The sequence below is a fragment of the Myotis myotis genome, unplaced genomic scaffold (assembly GCF_014108235.1).
Source record: "Myotis myotis isolate mMyoMyo1 unplaced genomic scaffold, mMyoMyo1.p scaffold_m19_p_3, whole genome shotgun sequence".
NCBI lineage: Eukaryota > Metazoa > Chordata > Mammalia > Chiroptera > Vespertilionidae > Myotis > Myotis myotis.
The window spans coordinates 127,735,504-127,757,562 of NW_023416335.1; the positions used below are offsets into that span (position 1 = coordinate 127,735,504).

At 42.3% G+C, this 22,059-nt stretch overlaps 1 protein-coding gene across 1 annotated transcript; it reads left to right on the forward strand.

Moving 5' to 3' along the window:
- The first annotated feature begins 1,243 nt into the window (after positions 1-1,243).
- CCER1 (coiled-coil glutamate rich protein 1) lies at positions 1,244-21,640 on the forward strand. The gene is made up of 3 exons (XM_036298962.1): positions 1,244-2,135; positions 2,997-3,149; positions 21,519-21,640. The coding sequence occupies exons 1-3, from the start codon at positions 1,244-1,246 to the stop codon at positions 21,638-21,640; spliced, it is 1,167 nt and encodes a 388-aa protein (XP_036154855.1).
- Positions 21,641-22,059: the final 419 nt, after the last annotated feature.

Consider the following 22,059-nt stretch of genomic DNA (forward strand, 5'->3'; position numbering starts at 1 on the left):
TAATAACGGGACAAAAGGAAATACATACTATTTGTATTTTCAAGAACCCCTGGATTACATGACCGGACATTTGCGTCCTATATTACCATTAGCAAAGTGCTTTCTCATACTGGTCTCATTTGCTCATCGTAAGAATCCTATTTAAGGAGGGTGTGCAGTACAGCGTGCCGATGTTAAGAATTTAGGCTCTGGGGTCAAAGGAGCATACGCTTAAATATTAGCCCTAAAGTTCATTAGCCCCACGACCTTGGGCAAATCAACCTCTCAGTTCCCCAAACTGCCAGGCGTGGCGACAACGCCCACCTCACAGGCAGGGTCTCCTGCGTGAGCCCCAGCGCACAATCAGCAACGCAACAAAGGTTGCCGTCCAGGCTCACGGACCATGAGCCACCGCGCCCAGTGGCTGGAAGAGTAGACACTGACCATAAGGCCAGGAGCGGGGCCCCGTTTTCTGACACGGAGAACTTTCTCCCTATCCCCCTTTCTCCTCGAAGGAGTTGGATATAGGTTTATTAGTTTCTGAATACACAGTTCTCCCACCCCAGGGTCAGCCGCAGGGCCAGCATCTACATGCCCACGCCCGGGGGTGGTTGGTACGAAGGGTTCAAGTAAACTGCCTCAAGCGTGTCCTAAGTGGGGCAACAGAAACCCGGCCACCAGCGTCCCCCCTTAGAATTGCGTCACAAGCCCCCTGCGAACGTTCACGGGGGCACCTGGTTCTGGTCCGAACCCAGCCTCCGCGCTCAGGAACGACCTCGACTCCAATTGGCTGTCGCCCAGGGCAACCAAGGACGCGGTGGCACGCGGGGCCTCCCGCCGGTATTTAAAGGCTGTCGTTGCCCGCGCCACCTCAGTCCGGCCAGGACGCCGGCGGAGACGCACCTGGGTTGAGAGGCGCCATCGAGGTAACGGGAACCCCCTGCCGAGGCGGGCGTGTGGGGGGCGCCTGTCCCTCAGTGTTGCGCCTCAACACTTTCCTCCCCGCCCTCTTTACACAGCGCCAGTCCCACCCAACCCGCCTGGGCGAGACCACCCGGGTGAGAAGGGCGAGAGATTCCCAGAGAAGAGCGAGTGAGCGAGTGGAGAAGAGGGTCTCTCTGGAGGGTAAGGCCGGATCCCAGCCAGGCACGTGGTGCTGTGCGGAGGGACACTGGGTGCCGAGGCTTCAGCACCTCGGATCTGGCCAAATTTGAGGACAGCGTTTAGGACGCTTCCACTTAGACCTCTCGGAGCTCCCTGAACCATGACCCAGACCCTCCATAAAAGGGAAGCCCCTCTTAACCTGGGCGGCGGCTGGGCAGCCTCTGCTCCGTTTCGCTCTTGGTCCTCCTGCCACCGAAGGCGCAGGGGCGCCCCGATTTACAAGCGGCGGCAGCACTATGGCCCCAAGGCTGAGTATGAGCCCCAGAGGAAGCAGCCGAAGCCACGGTACGGCCCGGGCCCTTGGTTCCAACCACCCCAGAGTCCTTACTGGGGCATGTACTCTAACTGGGGGTGCTGGGGAGGGCCCTGGTGCCCACCTCCAATGGGATACCGGAAGCCCCCCAGCCCTGGGCTAGTGGCCCGAATGTATGGCCTGCACCCCGTCTGCCTTTGCTGCTGCTTCTGCTGGCGTGGGCCCTGGAACCCCGGCTGGGCGAGGGCCCCTGTCCGCAAGAAGCGCTGGGGCCGCAGGGGCCGTGGCCTGCGCCGCCAGCCTAGCCGCCCGGTCCCAAGGAGCCCATCGGTGGAGGTGAGCCCCCTGCTGCAGCCGGTCGACCTGTACGGGTGGCGGGCACCTGGCCTGCAGGCGCCGCGCAACACCACTCAGTTCATCATGAACCAGATCTACGAGGACATGAGGCAGCAAGAGAAGCTGGAGCGTCAGCAGGCCCAGGCAGGCGGAAACGATGCGCCTCCCAGTGGTGATGAGGAAGACGCAGAGATGCAGGACGCTTTGTATGGCTTTGGGCAGAATCCCTCTCTGGCCTTTAGTCCTGCCCCGGAGGAAGAGGAAAACCATTCTCCGGCCCCACAGCTGGTAGAGGAAGAGCAAGAGGAGAAAGTTGATGAGGAGTGTGATGAGGAGGAGTGTGATGAGGAAGAGTGTGATGAGGAGTGTGATGGGAAGGACGAAGAGAGTGAGGAAGAGGAGAGTGAGGAGGAGGAGGAGGATGAAGAGGCAGAGGCCCAGGATGAGGAGGAGGTGGAAGAGGCTGAAGATGTGGAGGAGGTGGTGGAGGAGGAGGAAGCGGAGAAAACAGAAGAAAAGGAGGAGGGGCTCGAGGAGGAGGAGCAGAGAGGGGAAGAGAATCACTTGCCTCTGGAAATGCCCTTGTCATTCCTGATGGCCGAGGAAGAGAGCGCGAACTTTATAGACTGTTCGCATTTAAGCCCAGAACAGGTCATTCCCAAAGTGTCACAGGAAGCTCTCCTCATGCTACAGGACACTGACTATTAGAAAGGGACTTGAGGAATGGGATGGATTAGCAACATATTAAAAACGAATTAAAAAGTGAGTTCCATTAATAAAAATATGCATGTAAACCCTTTCTTTGGCCATTATAAAAATTTTAAAAATTGGTGTGTTTGTGTGTGACTATGGGTGGGGGAAGGGGAGCTTTCAAACATAATTTAATTCAAAACGATTAAAGGCCAAATATTTTATTTACTACAGTTTGAATGTTTTCATTTGCTGTTTTCCTTTTCTAGACATCCAAGTTTTCTTCTTAATTCTGGTACTACTGAAAACGTGTTGTTGTTGTTTTTTTAACATAACAGTTATATGATTATCTACTTAATGAGCTTGAAATCAATACCTATTTTAACTGTTACATCCATAAGGAGCATGTGCCATTTCTACTGAATACCCATCAGTGCTCTTAACCTGATAACTTATTTTATTAAAACTATTTATTTAAACATTTCTTGTAGATGTTTCCACCTTCAGAGTTGATTTTTGAGGGCTGTATTTTGGTAGCCCCATTTTCGGTCTCCATGGCATTGCTCATTTACAGTTCTTGTTCCACAGTGCCATGGATCTTCCTCAGAAGAACATGAAGTTGCTTCTGTGGAACTGGTTCTCTGCCATGGCCTCAGCAATCCATACCATGCATGGAGAAGATGCCCCATGGTCAGAAGTCAACTTGCACATCTAGTTAAAACCCAAGGTAACTGCAAGCAATGGAACATAGTTTAGATTTTGAAGCCTTCCTAGATATATTCCTTGTCATAAGTTCACAGGGACCATAAAAATAATGTTTGCAGAATTGATTATTTTAAAGATAATTGACATTTTAGGGTAGAATACCATTTCTTTACTTATAAAAGAATAAAACAAAGATGTGTAAGTGCAAGCTTGCATGAGCTAATTTCTAATGTCACTACAGAAAATACATTATTCAAAAACAATAGCTTTTATTTAGACTTTTTTTTTTTTTTAGGACTAATACATTTCTTCCTGAGCACTTAATTGTCAACTTAAAGTTTCCATCCATAGCATATTGCCAGAATAGATGGACTCCATAGATGAAGAATTTAAGCCTGCCATTTCAAAAATTATATCTTTTGACAAACTGTACTCCTAAGTATAGTTTTAACCAACAGTTAGTATTTATTTGGTGAAGACTGTATGGTGATTGATATCTTACCTGGATATTGAGTTTTCCTCAGCTAGCCCAGTGTATTGCAGTTATCAGGGTGATAAGCTTAAGCTGTTGAAAAATAATAGAAATAAAAATAAAGTATTAAATGAAATTATATTGCTTCTCACTTCTTATTATTTAAATATCAGAAATCTATTCAGCAGTATACTTCAATAGCCAACAGGATGAACAGAAGAAGAAAAACTAATTCAAGCATTGTAAGAATTTTTTAAAAATATATTTTATTGATTTTTTACAGAGAGGAAGGGAGAGGGATAGAGAGTTAGATACATCGATGAGAGAGAAACATCGATCAGCTGCCTCCTGCACACTCCCTACTGGGGATGTGCCCGCAACCAAGGTACATGTCCTTGACCGGAGTCGAACCTGGGACCCTTGAGTCCGCAGGCTGATGGTCTATCCACTGAGCCAAACCGGTTAGGGCGCATTGTAAGAATTTTTAAATGACACCAAACACTCCAAAATATAGCAGTGAATAACCAAACATTTATTTATACTCTAAGAAATAATTCCCTGAATGATGCAATGTCTGAGTTCCCTATAAAAGTAGTTCAAAATTGGCTACCTATATGCATCTATAATGTATATATAAAGAGGGAAATCAAGAATTCTGCTTCTGGTCAATCCCAATACTGGTCAATAAACCTTTACAAGGCATAGCTCCAAAACACTTCATCCATGATAAATATTCCCAAGGTCTTAAGTATGTTCTCATTAAAGAAACCCTTTCATTTAGGATTGAATTTTTTACAATCACATCTGGACAATTCTCAGTTTATTTTGCAAAATATTCTACTCTTAAATTAAAGATTCAACATATCGTCTCTACACACACAAAGCATTATCCACTAGTCATTGTAAAACATGTAAACCTGAGCAATGACTCAGAACTTGACCCTAGTTTATGTACTGTTAACCAAGAAATATTTACTGAACTACTAGGGGTTAAGCACTGTGAAGAGGGTAAGGGTACAATGATGAATAAGCAAACCCCCTACTCTCATGTTGCTTATAGTGCAGTAGAAAATAAAAACATTGGTAAATAAAGAGTTGGAAAAATTACTTGCTGCAACTATTCTGAAGGAAATGTACCACTATGAAAGGATATGTCATAAGAAAACCCAAGAGTGAAGCTGGGGGTGTTTACTGTGGCCAGAGGAAGCTCTGAGTCTAAAGGCCGAGAGCTAGAAGGAGCTTGAGTCTTGGAGGAAGTGAGGACAGGGGGCCAGGGTGTTCTGAAGGAGTGGCCAATGAAAAGCAAGAGAGGTAAGCAAAAGCCATATTACCTGTTCATTTCTGTACTATCAATACCTTCTGAATAGACACCAACACAAATTAAAGGACAAAACATCTGATTTATTCACAGTTTTTATTAGACAGGTGATATGATGCTCGCTACTAATCCTGGACACTGATAGGAAATAATTAAATCATATCGGGGTGGGGGCTTTGGTCATCCAGTTCACCTATGACCCTTTTCAGAAACCTCCCTTACACGATCATGTAATGAGGGCGCCCTAGGGATTACCGCTCAGCATGACCGGAGCACCATAGTTGCAAACTCCCTCAGAGAACCTCTGCACAGCTGTTCAGTACAACTTGATGATTCAATAGTAACAGTGTTAATATGGCTTAGAATACACCTAGTCATTCGTGTTAGAGGTAAGTGTACACTTGAAGAAAACACATTAAAAAAATAAGCTCATTGTTAAAGTAATATCAAGTTTGTTGAGTGAACACAATGGTAATGAAGTGCCACTTAGTCATTTCTTTCAAGAATGGAGGTATTTTCTTTGTCATTTGTCAGAAAAATAACACAAATGATCAATTTATTTATAAGGTCTGGGCTTGAAGAATCTTTGAAATCTATTCTTAGATGTTTTTACAGGTAGAGATTCTTATATTTTCCTTTTCTATGACTGCCAACAGCATTTGTTGATTTATCTTCATTACTTAGTCTTCACAGTACTAGTAAATTGAAGAGATTTTTTCCTGTGAAAACTTAGCATTTTAAGGATGGCAAATATACTTAACATTTAGAGATAAACTCTGAATTCTGAATATATATGCATATAAAGACAGTAATCCCACCATAGTTTCATTAAAATATGGTGGAATAACCTGTCAGCTACACCAAACCTATAGCACCTTCAAAGAAAATGATACTCATATCACCCCATATGAGTAAGGGAGAAGGATAAGAAAAAAGGATTCTTGCCCTGGCCAGTGTGGCTCAGTAGGTTGGGCACCATTCCTTGCACAAAAAGGTTGCTGATTTGAATCTTGGGTAGGACCCATGCCCAGCTTGCAGGCTCAACCCCAGATAACATGCCTGTATGATGCAGCACATTGATGTTTCTCAATCTCTCCGCCTGCCTTCCTTTCTCTCTAAATATCAATAATATAGAAATTATTTTTTTAAGAAAATGGCTTATTTATCTTTTAGCAGCATAATAAAATATGTGCAGCTATGTTGTTTATATTTAGGCAGGTTCAAATTAATACAGTCACAATTGAAAATTACTCTTAATGCTTCTGAATCACTTTGGCCTTGCTATCTGTGGATTTAGAGCAAAATCAGAAAGTGGCTCTAAATTGTTTTAGTACTAGCCTTGCTCTGCACCGATTTACTTTTAGCCCCTCAGTGGAACATAGCCTCACATCAAGGCCAGCTGATGAAAGAGAAGAGTTTGGGCATCTGTGTGTTGGCACTGCTGCCTCAGAGACCTATAGCGGTAGCTTCATGTGTCTGTTTCCTCCATCCCTCTCAGGCCTATTGTGAAGACCAAATAACCAAATAGTTAAGAAGAATTGCATTACAGACTTAACTCACTATTAATCGTTATACACTAAACTACATTTTATAATCAAAATTATCAACTGAATATATCAACATGAGATCAGCCGAGATTCATTAACAAGGCTCAGGAAATCTCATTTCATTGCAATTTTTTTGTACTGAGATAACCAATTATTTAGCTTTTACCACTGAACTAAGAATGAATCTACTCGTTCTTGAAATTTAGTTTTAGCTTCTGTATATAAATAGTGTACAAATGCAATGGTCTGGTGCCTTGATATTGGCACCAGCAAGATTAGCACCACCTGAGAGTGTGTTAGAAATGCAGATGCCTGAGCTCCAACGAAGATCTACTGAGTTAGAATCTACCTTGTAGCAAGGCCTCTAAGCGGAATAGATGCACATTAAAGACCCAGATGCTCTGTGGTTCAAGCATTGCAGAGCCCTCTTAAGAATTTCATGTCTAAGATTGTGGTTTGTAGGTTCAAAAGTTCCATTATTTATTACTTTAATGTCCTCAGGAATGTTACTGACATTGACCTTCTCATTTTCGTTATCTGTAGTATCTACCTCTTGGGATTAAATGAGAATATGAAGAGTAAATGAGCCAATACTTAGCCAGTACTCAGAACAGTGATATTCAATATTTACCAGTTGTATTAAGAGTCTTATGCACAGATGAGACCATTTACATATAATGTAATATCTAAAAGTCACTTGTTAATGATTAGAATAACCAAAAATGTAAAATCTCACAAGATAAAAAAACGATTAATTAACTTTGCCTTGTTTCTCCTTGGATAACTACAATCAGAAAATCTACTTTGAGTGGCACATACCATTGTACAGCCTATGAGAACCAATTAAATCTCTGAGCTTGATTCATCCTCAAAATACACTTCCTGGCCTTTATGTCCTCCTCCCACAGCTAGTAAACGATGTTTCCTTTATTCCTGACATAATATCTTAATGTCTCGTGCTAAGAATTACCCATTCTTCAGGATCATTCTTCCCCATATAAGCAATGGATATTAGAATGCATTTTTTCAAACTCAAAATACATGGATCATAATGCTAAAACTTGACAAAGTCTTATGCTGTACCTAAAGATATTGAAAATTCCAATAAATATTAAATATCTGCTATAGACACTTGTTATTCAGAACATAGACATAAGATTCCAAAAAATATTTGAGCAATGCAAGATTTTTAGCATTATCACATTTAAACATAACCACACTGTGAACTAATGCTTTACTTTCCTTCTACAGATGAAGAAACTGAAATTCAAAGAAGTAAATTGGGAACTCTAGTACTCTATTTTGAGTTCAATGTTATGGGTACACATGTTATTGGAACATATCTCTTTGTTGCCTTATTTAAAACACTCTGTTCAGGAACAAAATTTTTTTCATAAGCTTTTCCTGAGTCCCACGGAGGGTTGGAAAGAGGATATCGATAGTATCTGCAATGTGGGGTTGATAATAGGGACACCTAAGCAAACGGTACTGGTATTTCTGCCTCCATTATAATATCTAGTAGTAGTTTTGGAATGGATATAAATCATATGATGACAATCTGACAACTTGTTGTTTAATATTTTTTGTATATGTGGGCCAATATATATGTATTAGGTGGGGAGAAAATTGAAGTACAATAAATTAGTCTATGATGTAGTTGTGTTGCTTCTTATCTATAATTAAAGTGAAATAAAAAGTTTATAAATATATAAGAATTTTTAGGTAATTTTATAAATGTGTAAAATAATTGGATATCATTCAGAATGATACCTCATTATTGAAGGTTCTGTCTTATGCTATACCTAAAAGTAATACATTGGCATCTTCTGACTCTTTCATATGGCATTTGAACTTTTTATAGTAATTTACATTTCTGTTATAAAATATTGAGTAGTCTCTCCTATGAATACATTTAGATTTTTAGCATTCCACTTTTAGTTCTCATTGGGTAAGACTTTTAATGGGTATTAATTAATTACCGGCTCTCACAAAAGCCACTATTAGACATTTCATATGACATTTACCAATAAATAACACTACCAAAAGCAAAATTATAATGCTCTATATAATTGTACCTATAGATTGTAGCATTCGCATGAGCTGAGAGGTTATATGTAAAATGACAAGTTGAGGTCAAGAACAAGTGACTATATTTTTTTCCTCCAGTGGATTTTCCAAAGTCAATGTTCATCTTTATTTTTTTCTTAAAAGAGGAATATTTAATGTTTGTTTTTTTTTCTTAAAAGAGTTTTGTGAATTCCATACTATTCCCTGCAATAAACCCATAATCTCAAGTTATATACTGGCACAAATATTTAAATACAAACAAAGTTAATAAACTATTAACTACTTCTCTCATTTACTTTATATTTTGCCTTCTTATGCAGAACCATATGCTGTACTATTAATAATGTGTAGGTGCCACCTAGTGGCAAAGGTAATACATTTAAATGTGAACTACTGATCCTGGTGTTCCTGTTGTATTTACAGATGCATTTTTGGGGATATATATATATATATATATATATATATATATATATATACTGTAAAGGTGTTGGTACAACCACCATATTAAGATATTTATATTATTTATTTGAATGTTTTGCCATATATCTTGGCTTTTAATATATTTTTGACCTATGAGACTAAGCCATAAATATAAACTTTCAAAGTTTGTTTAAAAAAAAAAGGGGGGGGGGGGACAGACACTCAAGTGTCCTTGGATTTCTATGAATTATTATTTTATATAATTATAAAAATTTAAACCTGTTAATTATAGTTTATCTAAAGGCGTTCCTATAATAAATCTATTTTGAATTTTGACATTAAGACCACTAACATCAGCAATCTGCACAGACAATATTTGTAAAGGACATTTGTATGTCCTTTAATAGAGATAGCAGAGAAGATGACACAAACTTTATCTTTAATGCTTAAATTTTAAATCCAAATTGCTAAATGAAATAATGCTAAATACTTTAATCCTGAGAAACAAAAATGAGAATATGTGTTCATTGGCCATTACCTAGTTTTAAATTCAGGACTTGTGATAGTCACTTCCTTTCTGGCACTTGAGTATCACTTAATTTATTAATGATAACAGCCACCAATTACAGCACAACTTGTTAGGGAAAGAGACAAACCTGCTTATTTGTTTGTCTGGCATCCCGAGGATAATATCTTCATTACTGCCCCATTTCCAGCTCTTTCCAGCTGCTTAACCACTTGTATTGGGTACATAAATCAGTGGTAAGGATTGACTCTGCCTTAGCCTGAGAGGCAGTTTCCACATTCACAACTTCGTTAGTCATGCATTCATCAATTGCCCAGAGCACCTTTGGAAAGGTAGGTACTCCTGCTTTGTAATTCCTTCACACTCACTTTATTGACAATCCCATTAATCTTTTGAAATTATAGTTAGTTGTCTGTGGTTCTCTTCTACCTAAGAATCCTATAGGGCAAGGAACTAATTTTCTATTTTCCATGCCCCTAAAAAGACCTTAATAAACATTTTTAATATTGTGAAAAAAATGAATGAAACTATGAAATGAATAAAATAAATCTATGAAGTGAACTATGATTATTAGGTAGTTCTAATAAGGAAGCATCGTGAATTATTTCATGATGTGTGACCTAAAACTAGTTTCAGTAGAAAAGCCCAGACAAGAGTCAGCAAGGAGGGAACCCAACCACAACTCTTGCACTCTGAACTTTGTTACATAAGAGTCAAGTCCTTGCTGATGGATGGACCCTCATAGGAACTGGACAAAAAATTATTTACTGTAACAGGAAAGCTCTTGGCTTCCACTTGCTTGAGCATGAGTATGAACCGACTTAATAGTGCTCACAGCAATGATTCTCCTCCTAAAGTGCCCCTGAACATAAGTACACTTTAAGTTTATTATAATTCTACAATTTAAAGTACCTGATTAAAAAATTTATGACAACCAACATTTGTTTATTCCATGTTTAAACGAGCATTTGCTGAGACCTGTGTCAGGGCCTATGCTAAGCACATATGCTTAGTTTACCAGTGAGAAAGCTGATGCCAGCAGCCCTTGAACATCTTACCCACAGTTGCACAGCTAATGGGTGAAAGAGGTTGGAAGCCACACAGTCTGTTTCCTTCTATCATTGACTCTACTCTGTGAAATGGAGGGGAGAATAATGACAGTTCGAATTCAGTTCAGATTATTCAAGGACATAACTCTGAGTCAATATCCAAGTCAAACTCTTGCAGCCATACTGCGTATGATAACACTGCCCTGGAAAAACGCTGACTCTCAGTAATTGGTGTCCAAAGGTTAGTGATAAATTATTTATGAGATGAGAAGTTTTAAAGGGAGCAAAGAAGCAGAATGAAAAATTGTGCTAGAATATTCACATCATTAGAGCAGTTTCTTGGCCCCTAGCCCCATTCTTCTAAAAGTGTAAAGCTTATTCTGATTGCAGAATTCTTAATTATCTAAATGAGGAATCAGCTGCCACTAATGGGAGGTGGGTGGAAATGGAAAATTACTCACTACGGGCAGGAGAAGAGCCCGAGGCTGCCACATGGCTGTCAGTTAGAAAAATATTGCATACTGTATAAAACAACAAAGGAGGTGGCCAATATCAGGAGGTCATGGGTATAATGAGGAGTCCAAGTGTAAAGCTGAGAAAAGTTTACTATAAGGAAAATACCCGGAATTATAGTAAGAATCTAAATTGGAAATAAGAACATGTAATGTATTACAACTCCTATGTCACTAAGATTACTATCAGACCCAGCCATAAACGGGGACAAAAACGGGGAGTTTGAATTCTGGTGTACCTCAAAGCCCTACTTTCTTCACAATACTTTCTACTTGTCAATGGCATGGTCGTGTTCTCTCTAACTTGAGCCTCTCCAATGTTAAATCTCACCATTCTTTTAGTTTAAGGCAATATTTTTTCCTTATAAATCAACTATTAAATTCTACATATATTAGAAGAAATTTGGCAATTAATAATGCCCAACGAATATTTTAGCATGTATTTGTTTATGCAGTTTAGCAAAATTGTTGACTTAGAAAAAAAGGACCCATAAGGAATAGAACAGGAAGAGATTTGATGGGAATTCAATGTGGTGACTCATTGTTGATAGAGGTTAGAGGGAGGAAGGTGATTGGTACAGATTACATAGACAAAACAGATCCATAAAGATTTTGCTAAAAGCCTTAAGTCAAGTGTGTTTTAAAATGCATATTTTTAAAGAATTTAGGGTGTTCAATATTATTATCCATTTTTGTATTAAACCTATAGGACACTGAAGTTTAGACTCATAACAGCTACTTTACAAACAGAAAATATTCAGTTCTGGTTGAATTTAATATAACTTAGTGGTGTTACATGTGGGCTGCCAAGTAATTCAAATAATTTTACTAGATAGTAATCAAATGTCAAGTTAGTTACCCAAGTAGATAAATTCATAATTAATCTTAATATATATGAGAGTCTTTTCTATCCTATTACCAAATATATTAATGATTCCTAAAATTATATACGTGTGTAAATATACATATATATTTTAATATGACAAAATAGTTCTCTTTGGTGTACCACACTATCTATTAATTACCAGTGGAGATGTTTAGTCTAATAATCATTTAAAAAGCAATGATAATAATTTATATTCACCTTTGACTTACAATTATTAATTACTAGCAGCCCGGTGCGCAGATTCGTGCACATTGAAAGGAAATTAATTAGAAGAAATATTTTAATACCACTATTTTCCCTTTTTCTATAATAGAAGTGTCAACCAAATTCATGATTGACAATAACAGATCAAAACACACATGTGCGATTGGTGCCAGCAAGAGCTTTATAAGTATAATGCATGCGCGAGTCAACTTAGCCTTTCATAGATATAGAACAAACTTGCTTAATTAAACCTGCTTTCTGATTTAGCTAAACGTTTTCCAGCTTAGTGAAGCACCCCAACTTCTCTTTCAGGTAATTGTCAGCAACACAGCAGTAAATATCAACATGAAGCAGATTATTATTGTACATGATGCAGGGAGAATAAAGGGTAAAATATTTAACTGCAGCAGTGTTTGACTATATTCTGTGCAGGGAGAAAACCTGAAGTCATTTTCAAGTTCTACCATTTCTTACTTCTTTTCAGTAGGGTCAAGTTTCTAAACTTCCTAAGTCTCTGTTTTCTGGCTAATGAAAAGGAAATAGGATTCCACTGAGTCTCCCATCTACCTACTCCAGGATTTCTGTGAGGATCAAATTAGATGAGGCATGGGAAAATGCTTCACAAACATTTGGTTAAAGTGTAAAATGTTTGCACCTGGCTACAAAGCAAGTTGTGTTCCTGGGCTGAAGAAACTGCAAGGAGGCTAGTCGCTAGGGAGAGGAAGCTGGGTGTTGCTATGTGATGTCATTACCCAGCACACTCAGAGACTCTTTCTGGGCTGGGCTGGGCTTGGCTGGGCTGTGGGCCGCATTTTGCACCATGGGGTCTCAGAAGCGTCGGCTGCGATTTGGTGGGGTGTTGCTCAGGGGTGGTGGAGGGGCCTGTGTCCCACTTGGGGGAAGCTGAGTGTTGCTTTGTCAGTCCCAGGTCTGTGGTGCTGTTTCTCTGTAAATAGCCAGTGTGTGTCAGGGCAACTCCTGCATTGAGCATCTGGCCCCTGGTGGCCCATGTGCCTCATAGTGACCAGTCGACCAGTCGGACACTTAGTATATTAGCCTTTTATATATATACTAGAGGCCCAGTGCATGATATTTGTGCACTGGGGGTGTGGGGGTTCCTCAGCCCTACCTGCACCCTCTCCAATCTGAGAGTTTCCATCTTTACATCATATGAGCAAATTGTCTGAGACCCCCAACCCAGTTTGGTTTGTTGCTCACAGAATAATAGAGGTATTTTTTTTTTCTTTGCTTCATTGGTGGAGATTTCCTGGAATTTTTAGGCTATCTTCCCTTTAATTTTTCCTAGACACTCTGATTTCAGTTATGTCTCTCACCTTTGCTTTCCTTCCATCCCCCGCCGCAACAGTAACTTGCTCCAGGCTCACTTTGATCTAGTGTCTAGGAGAGCCATCTGCCACCAGAACTATGACTCCCAGCATTCCTGGTGCTCCCCACACTCTGGGCTTCTGCTTCCGGTCCTAGGGCTGCCATCAGACCAACTATTCCCAGAATTCATGGTGCTCCCTGTGCTGCTGGGAGAGACCGAGGGGTCACATCCCCCCAAGCCACTAGCTTGCCCTCTCTGTTTTCCACCTGGCACCTGTGTATGCAAATTAACCCATGATCTTTGTCAGGTTGATTTGCATACTCACTCTTGATTGGCTGGTGAGCATAGCAGGGGGATGGTCAATTTACATGTTTCTCTTTTATTATATAGGATGGAGAAAGATACTTTCTACGCTAAATTAACTTCTTAATTTTTTTTTGTTTTTCTCTTTCTGTGAGAGAGTAGTACATTCCATAAAATACACTTAAAGCAGAGAGCAGATAGATTCATGAGGCCCTTCATTAATTCACTCACTCACTCATGGTGTTTTATGTTCCTACTAAATACCAGGTATTATTTTAACACATTGTTTGCGGGTAGTTTTTATCGTGAGCTAACAGGTGGGGCAGGCCTTTTTTGCGCAAATGGCAATGTTCAGTAAAATTACGAAAACTTTAGTTTACGTATTTATACGTTACCCGCATTCTACCACTAGTCTATAAAAAACGTATTAATACGTGTCCCGCCCTCTACTACACTGGTAGAACGTATAAATACGTTTCCCGCATACAATGTGTTAAGTACTATAGCTACATCTAAGAATTATATTCAAAATATTAAACCATGGGTACTTTGGGCACCAGTTAATCAGAACAAACACTGACCAAATAGCACCCTGGAAATGACTGCATATAAAACACAGTCTACACTCCCATGGGGTTTACCATTTACTGGGGGAGATTGATGTGTTAATAGGCAGTCACCAAACAACATGAAAACTCTTCTAAAATGGTAAACACAGGACAATAAAACTTGTTCAAATAACCCATTAAGTTGTTTTCTTCCTGTTTATGGTCTACTCCATAATTCTTTCTTTTTAAATTAAATCTTTATTGTTCAGCTTATTACAGTTGTTCCTCTTTTTTCCCCCCATAGCTCCCCTTCACCTGGTTCCCACCCCACCCTCTGCCCTTACCACCCCCTCCCCCCCACTGTCCTCATCCATAGGTGTACGATTTTTATCTAGTCTCTTTCCACATTCCCCACACCCCTTTCCCCTCCCCAAGAATAGTCCATTCCCTTTCGATGCCCCTGATTCTATTATAATCACCAGTTCATTCTGTTCATCAGATTATTTATTCACTTGATTTTTAGATTCACTTGTTGATAGATGTGTATTTGTTATTCATAATTTGTATCTGTACCTATTTCTTCTTCTTCCTCTTCTTAAAGGATACCTTTCAGCATTTCATTTAATACTGATTTGGTGGTGATGAACTCCTTCAGCTTTTCCTTATCTGTGAAGCTCTTTATCTGACCTTCAATTCTGAATGATAGCTTTGCTGGATAAAGTAATCTTGGTTGTAGGTTCTTGCTATTCATCACTTTGACTATTTCTTGCCACTCCCTTCTGGCCTGCAAAGTTTCTGTTGAGAAATCAGCTGACAGTGGTATGGGTACTGCCTTGTAGGTAATTGACTGCCTTTCTCTTGCTGCTTTTAAGATTCTCTCTTTGTCTTTTGCTCTTGGCATTTTAATTATGATGTGTCTTGGTGTGGTCCTCTTTGGATTCCTTTTGTTTGGGGTTCTCTGAGCATCTTGCACTTGTAAGTCTATTTCTTTCACCAGGTAGGGGAAGTTTTCTGTCATTATTTCTTCAAATAGGTTTTCAATATCTTGCTCTCTCTCTTCTTCTGGCACCCCTATAATTCAGATGTTGGTATGCTTGAAGTTGTCCCAGAGGCTCCTTACACTATCTTCATATTTTTGGATTCTTTTTTCTTTCCAGTTGGGTGTTTTTTGCTTCTTCGTATTTCAAATCTTTGACTTGGTTCTTGAGATCCTCTAGTCTGCTGTTGGAAGTCTGTATAATATTCTTTATTTCAGTCAGTGTATGCTTAATTTCTAGTTGGTCCTTTTTCATGACCTCAAGGGTCTCACTAGACTCAAGGATCTCATTAAATTTATCGGCGGTCTCACTAGATTTCTTGAGTGTCTCACTAAGTTTATTGGCGGTTTCTAGAAAATTCTTGAAAAACCTTAAAAGTGTGGTTTTGAACTCTATATCCAGTAGTTTGCTTTCCTCCATTTCTGTCACTTGTGACCTGTTTCTTTGTCTCTGCATTTTTATGCTTTCCTGTGTTGATAGAGTGGCTTTCTGTGCTAGGTGTCCATTAGAGCCCGGTGGCTCAGCCTCCCCAATTACCTGAGGTGGACACTCTTGGTGCACCCCCTTGTGGGCTTTGTGTACAGTCTTGTTGTAGTTAAGCCTTGATTGTTGTAGGTATCACTGGGAGGAATTAACCTCCAGGCCATTTGGCTGTGAGAATCTTCTGAGTCTGAAGTGGGAGAACTTCTGTGCAGGAGACACCCTTCTGGGGCAAGACTTGCTTCAGTGGGGCTTTGGTGCTCACTGAGTCTGCCCCCTGAGTGTGTCCCTTATGGATCTGAGGAGTTGTAATCTGGATGGTCCCACTCTGATCACTGGGTATACTGGCTCTTGGATCTATAAGGAGGTGTTAATTTAGCCTCTTCCTGAGGCTACCCAGCAGGAGCCCAGCTATGAAGCAGTGCAAGCTACTGTGGGGCCTTGGGCCGTCTTTTGGATGTTCTGGGTTTCTCTGACACAGTTGCAGTTTGTTAGGTAATTTTCCAATTGCAAAGGGTCAGGCCTTTCGTATGCAAAAGCCTCTGCTTGGGTGGTGCAGGGTCTCAGGGAATCAACAGTGTGGAGCAAGCAGCTATCGCTGCTCCTTAGTCCTGTCCTAAGGGGCCTTGCTTCTCAGTGTCCCAGTAATCACTGCAAGCACCTCTGAGAGAAAGCCGCCCTCGAGTTCCGGCCGATGCCAGACAGTCCAGTTTCTCCCCGTATGAGTCTGGGTCCCCAGAGACTCGTCTGGAACTGGAGTTCAGAGCAGTCGGGAGCTTGAGACTCCCTCCCAATTGAAAAAGACAATCGTGTCCTCAGTTGCCAGACCTTTCCTTGTGCACCTCCGTACCTCTGCACTTTACTTCCGCACCTCCTCTGAGTCTCAGTGTGCTTTTCTCTTTCCTTCTAGTTGTAGAATCTCCACTCAGCCAGCCTTCCTGTGGTTCTGGATGATGTCCATTTTGTCTTTTAGTTGTGTTTTTGAAGTGGTTGTGCGAGGCAGCAATTTCTGGTGTTTACCTATGCCGCCATCTTGGTTTCTCCCAAGCAGAAATCTTGATAGCGGACCCTGTGCCCCTGTCTGTGTGTGTTTGTGTGTGTTTGTGTGTGTGTGTGCATCCGCAGTCACACTCGGACACTCCTTGATTTGCATGGTCCCTCGGCATCCATGAGCACTCTTCAGCCCCTGCCTTCTCCAAGACAACGCCCCCTGCTTGACTTCCCCCCCTCGGATCTACCTAGAACCCGGGAAGTCCTGTCACCTGGCTCTGCCTTCCCCAGAGGAGGCTGCAGGAGGGACGCTTGCACTGGCGCTCCTCAACCAGCAGAGGGCGCGACGGCCTGCTGAAGCTTTTCCAGGTCTTGGAGAGGACTTGGGAGATTCCGCAGGTGTCCTAGGAGCCCCGCAGGGCACCTTCTCCACGTCTTGCAGGGCGGCATCTCTGTTTTCTGGGTCGAGGTGGGGACCACACATATTTACACAGGCTTGGGTGGGTCCAGGACAACCCTCTTTGGCAATGGCGGATCCGGGGTTGTGGGCTTTGGTGGAAAACCTGGAGGACGCTCAGGCGTTTAGTCACACATTTCGCAGCCTCTCCTGGGTGGCAAGAGCAGTGACAGCCCATCAGGGAGGGATAAGAAATATTTGGGGGGCTCTCGTGAGCCACACAAGCCTCCCCGGGTGTGCGGGGCTGCTGATCCTGGGAGGGCACCCGGATGTTTTCGTGCATTCGCGGCCACCAATCCACCCCGGTTCACACCAGCACAGCTGGACATGCGCCTTGGAGACGGACATGGAGCCATTCCAGAGATTAGTCCCAGGAGTGGAGACCCTGCTCCACTGGACAGAACTGCGGCCTGGGAGTGCTGGCAGGTCTGGGAAGCGCGCGCCAGGGGCTGATGGGCTCCAAGACACGGCACGCCTTGGCAACAGAACTGAAATCAATGCGCACAACAACTTTCCTTCCCCCTCCCGCCCCCCACACCCCCCTCCCTCCCCCAAGGATACATCACCAGATGCACAGCCATAAAAATCATGATGTGCAGCCTGGCTGTTGGGGCTCAGTGAATAGAGAGGCGGGCCTCGGACTGAAGCGTCACCGCTTGGATTCTGTTTCAGGACAACTACCTGGGTTGCAGTCTCCATCCGTGACCTTCCTTGGTCAGGGTGGGTGCGGTAGGTGACCTATATTTGTGTCTCTTTCACATAGAAGTTTCTCTGTCGGTCTCTCCTCCTCCATTTCACCCTCCCTAAAGATCTAAGGGTAAGTATCCTTGGGTGAGGATTTACAAAGAAAAAAAGAAAATACCTACGTGGGTTCACGAGTATCCAACTCTGCCATAATTGCAGAGTCCTTGTCCGGGCACACACCCTCCCCACCCCCGCCCAGTGCCCAGCCCAAGGCTCTCCAGCAGGCCCCTGTGCCTCCCCTGCTGCTGAGATCACTGGCATGCGGGCACGGACCTGTGCCACCTTCTTCTTCTTCCTCCTGTTCTCCTTGAGTCTCCCTCTGGGACCAGGGCTTTGGCCAGTGCCCTTGGCCCCCCAGGGGAGGACGTCCCCGGCTGGATGGTTGAGCAGGTGGTCAGTCCTGCCCCCTCTGCTCCAGTACTGGTGAATGACGACGGCTTCGGCGGGCAGGGCACACTCGACCTCCCTGAGGTTGAACTAAGGCTTCGGTCGAGATTGTTCCTGGAGCAAGCGCCACTGCTCTAAGCTCGTGTGCTTGACGGGCGCCTCGTGTGCGGGCTCCTCGGACACGCGACCCGTGAAGCTGGGGGCACTCTCGGAGCCCCATGGGGTCAACGCCGCGACCTTGTGCTCCGTCCTGGGGCAGCGGGCTTCCCCGCTGTCTCCTTCCAGTTCACTGGTCTGGACGTAAAAGAGCACATAGGCGCGTTGGCTCTGTCCTTCAGATGTGCCCTATGACGTCTGTTTTTCAAAACCATTGAATCCAAAGAGGTCAGTTGTACTGTAGGTGTGATCAGAATCCCACTGAGCATCAAATGGGATACACAGTCCTGAGCCACCAGGCAAAAAGCCATAGGGAATCTTGAGAACCGCTGTCTTAGACAGACCTTTATACCCTGTGACTATGACAGTTTATCCCTTCTTTTACACAAATATTCTCCCCCACAATATGGAAGCTGTTATATGTGTGCTATGTAGCTTTGAAAGTAATTGAGGTGATAGTGCCTGCAATACTAATTCATTTTTAGTGAGGTCTGTCTCTCCTTTATTGACTAAAACGCATTTTAAGAGTCTTAGTCACAGACTCATTTAAAACCCAACTTCTCAATTACATACACATGTATATGCACATACATTTTTTAAGTTATTGAATCATATTTATGGTATTGGTCTGTTTAGTGACATTGGACATGGTTACCATATTATGTCTTTCAATCCATGAATATGGGATATTTCCATTTACAGGACTCATAGTTCTTTCCTTTTTTAAAAAAATAGCATTTTATAGGTTATACACACAGAATTATATAACTTTTATTAGATTTATTTTTAGGAATTTCAGTTTCTGATCATATAACATGCATTGTAAATTTCCTTTCCAATTTTTTTTTGTTTGTTTAGAAGAAATTCACTGATCTCATTTCTTCCTAACTTCACTAACTATAGATTTCAGGAAAATTTCTAATTATGCAATCATGCTGAGCTAATAATATAAATTATGATAGCTTTCTTTCCTCTTTCTTCTTTCACGTGTCTAATTGCATTGAATAGGAATCCATCATAGTGTTGAATATAAGTGGTAAAAGCAGAAATTCTGTTGTTTTTTTAACAAATTTTTATTGATTTCATAGAAGATGGGGAAGGGAGATAGAAACATCGATGATGAGAGGCAATCATTGGTTTTGTGCCACTTGCACTCTGCCCATTAGGGATGGAGCCCACAACCCAGGCTCGTGTCCTGACAGGGAATGAACCTATGACCTCTTATCTCCAGGGCCCATGCCAAATGACTGAGCACCACCGGAAGGCTTAGTCCAATGATTTCGAACTTGCACATGGGAGAGGAGTAGCTATTTCCTGCTTATTGTCCCGATCATTGTTAGCCATAGCAGGGATTCAAGCCTCTTTAATCCTCTTTAGTCATTGTTTTCCTGGGGCCTTTTTCTGGGGAAAGATGAGGGGGAAGGATCCTCAGTTCAGTCACCTGCTCTTCATTCTCTTCTTCAGTTGTACACAGCAGAACCCTCTTCCTTATTTGAGCTCTTAGGAATTTTTTAATTCTCTGTGCTTGCATTTATCATTTCCACTAACCTATAATCTGAAGAGTCTAGGGATTTTGCTTTACCTTTGAAGACTGGGTTTGGGGTAAGGGAATTGCGAAGTTACTATGACACATAGCAAAACTTAGAATATTTATTTATTTTGATAAATATGTTTTCTTATTGATTTCAGAGAGAGGAAGGGCAGACAGAGAGAGACTAACATCAAATTTGACAGACAATGATTGATTGGCTGCCTCCTACAAGCCCCCTAAGGGAATCTAGCCTGAAACTCTGGCATAAGCCCTGACCAAAATTCAAACCAAGTCCATCTGGTTCATGGGTGGAGACTCAACAATTCAACCACACCAGCCAGGCTAGTTGCTCTATTTATTATTTGAAGGAAGAACCAGAGTACAGGGCCTGGGTTATAGAATGTTAAAATGCTGTGTGACAGAATGAGAAATCTAGGAAATATTAGTGTAAGTGAGTGTTGGACAAGTTTCTGTAAGGGACAACACTAGGTAACAGCACTACAGGAGGGCACACTGCCCACAGAATTAATTGATTTTTGCCGGAAAATGAAACTTCTTCTGCTATAAGCTTATGTGGGTGACTTGCAACAAGTTGATTAATGTTTGAGATAATATTCTGAGAATTAATTAACTTTGGGATCTTGCAGGTCAATGACCCTTCCTTTGGTTTACCATCCTGTACATTGAATTAGAGGGCAGTAGCTTTGCCTCTTTCTAGACTAGGTGGTCTTTGATGGCTTTCACATTTGCTTTTCCATAAATTTTAAAAATAGAGTTACTTAGGTTTTCACTTCTTAAACTTCTCGCAAGGTTAATTATTTTCATAGATTTTTAAAAGTAGGATTTAAATTCCCAAACATTTGATAATGTGGAAAATAATTCATATGGTGGTGGCATCAATAACTTGTTAACTTGTGATGGGTTTCAACGAAATACAGGTAGTAGCATGGCACTTCTGTTGAAAATAATTTTCTACAGCATCTATGAAATAGTGACTACAGTTAGTATTGTATTGCATATTGAAAAGTTTCCTGTTTCTACCAGAAAATACACTGACATCCTGTTAGGGTGTCGGCCCCCAGGTGTTTTCTATGTGTTGTAACCCTAATGCCCTATCAGACTGCCATCTGTATAATCCACTTTAAGGTGGTTATTTCCTTTTGTAGATTTTAGCCAATCTCAGCAAGTGGGTGTGGCCTAAGGGGAGTCCTATAAAAGGCCACGCTGTGCAGAGCACACATCACTTCTCCAGAGCAGACTGACTGAAGTTGGAGCTGCCAGTTGAGTGAGGAGACTTCCTACTGACCCTGATATCCGCAGAATTTTCCGAGGTGAGAGCACTCATAGCAGACTCTGGTGAATATAGAATTTAGAATGTATATGTTTTTATTTTTTTTGAGTAAATGTCTCTATTCCTTTAACACCTTCAGGTCCAGAGTACCATCTAGGCCCGGAGGTACCCCGGAGCGGCGGTGGCGGCGTCCCTGAGTCGGACCGGACCGGACCGGACTGTGAGTGCTGCTCCGGGCATAAGTTGCCCCTTCCCGTCTAGCCGTTTCCCGGCCTGGCCCTGCTTCGCGCGTGTCGCTAACGGGGCTGCGGGACAGCCAGGCGCCGGGCCAGGGTGAGGCCTGTGCGGGGACCTGAGGAGCCGCCTGCTAGATGGGGTTGTGATGCTCCGCTTTAAATGATTTTATAAAACAGCGTGCTGCCCGTGGTGCTGTCGCGGGCGCTGAAAACAAGCGGAAGAAGATGGCGCTCACCAGCTTTTTACCTGCACCTACTCAGCTCTCTCAGGACCAGCTTGAGGCTGAAGAAAAGGCAAGGTCCCAGAGATCACAGCAGACCTCACTGGTCTCCTCCCGAAGAGAACCTCCCCCATATGGGTACCGGCAAGGCTGGATACCTCGGTTATTAGAGGATTTTGGAGATGGAGGTGCTTTTCCAGAGGTCCATGTGGCCCAGTATCCA

What these genes read in the sequence shown, in the direction of transcription:
- CCER1 (XM_036298962.1), top strand. Translation starts at nt 1,244, where the DNA reads ATGACCCAGACCCTCCATAAAAGGGAAGCCCCTCTTAACCTGGGCGGC. An exon ending in AGAGAGTGAGGAAGAGGAGA is followed by an intron (nt 2,136 to 2,996) that starts GTGAGGAGGAGG and finishes GCTCATTTACAG; the next exon opens with TTCTTGTTCCACAGTGCCAT. An exon ending in ACATCTAGTTAAAACCCAAG is followed by an intron (nt 3,150 to 21,518) that starts GTAACTGCAAGC and finishes TAACACCTTCAG; the next exon opens with GTCCAGAGTACCATCTAGGC.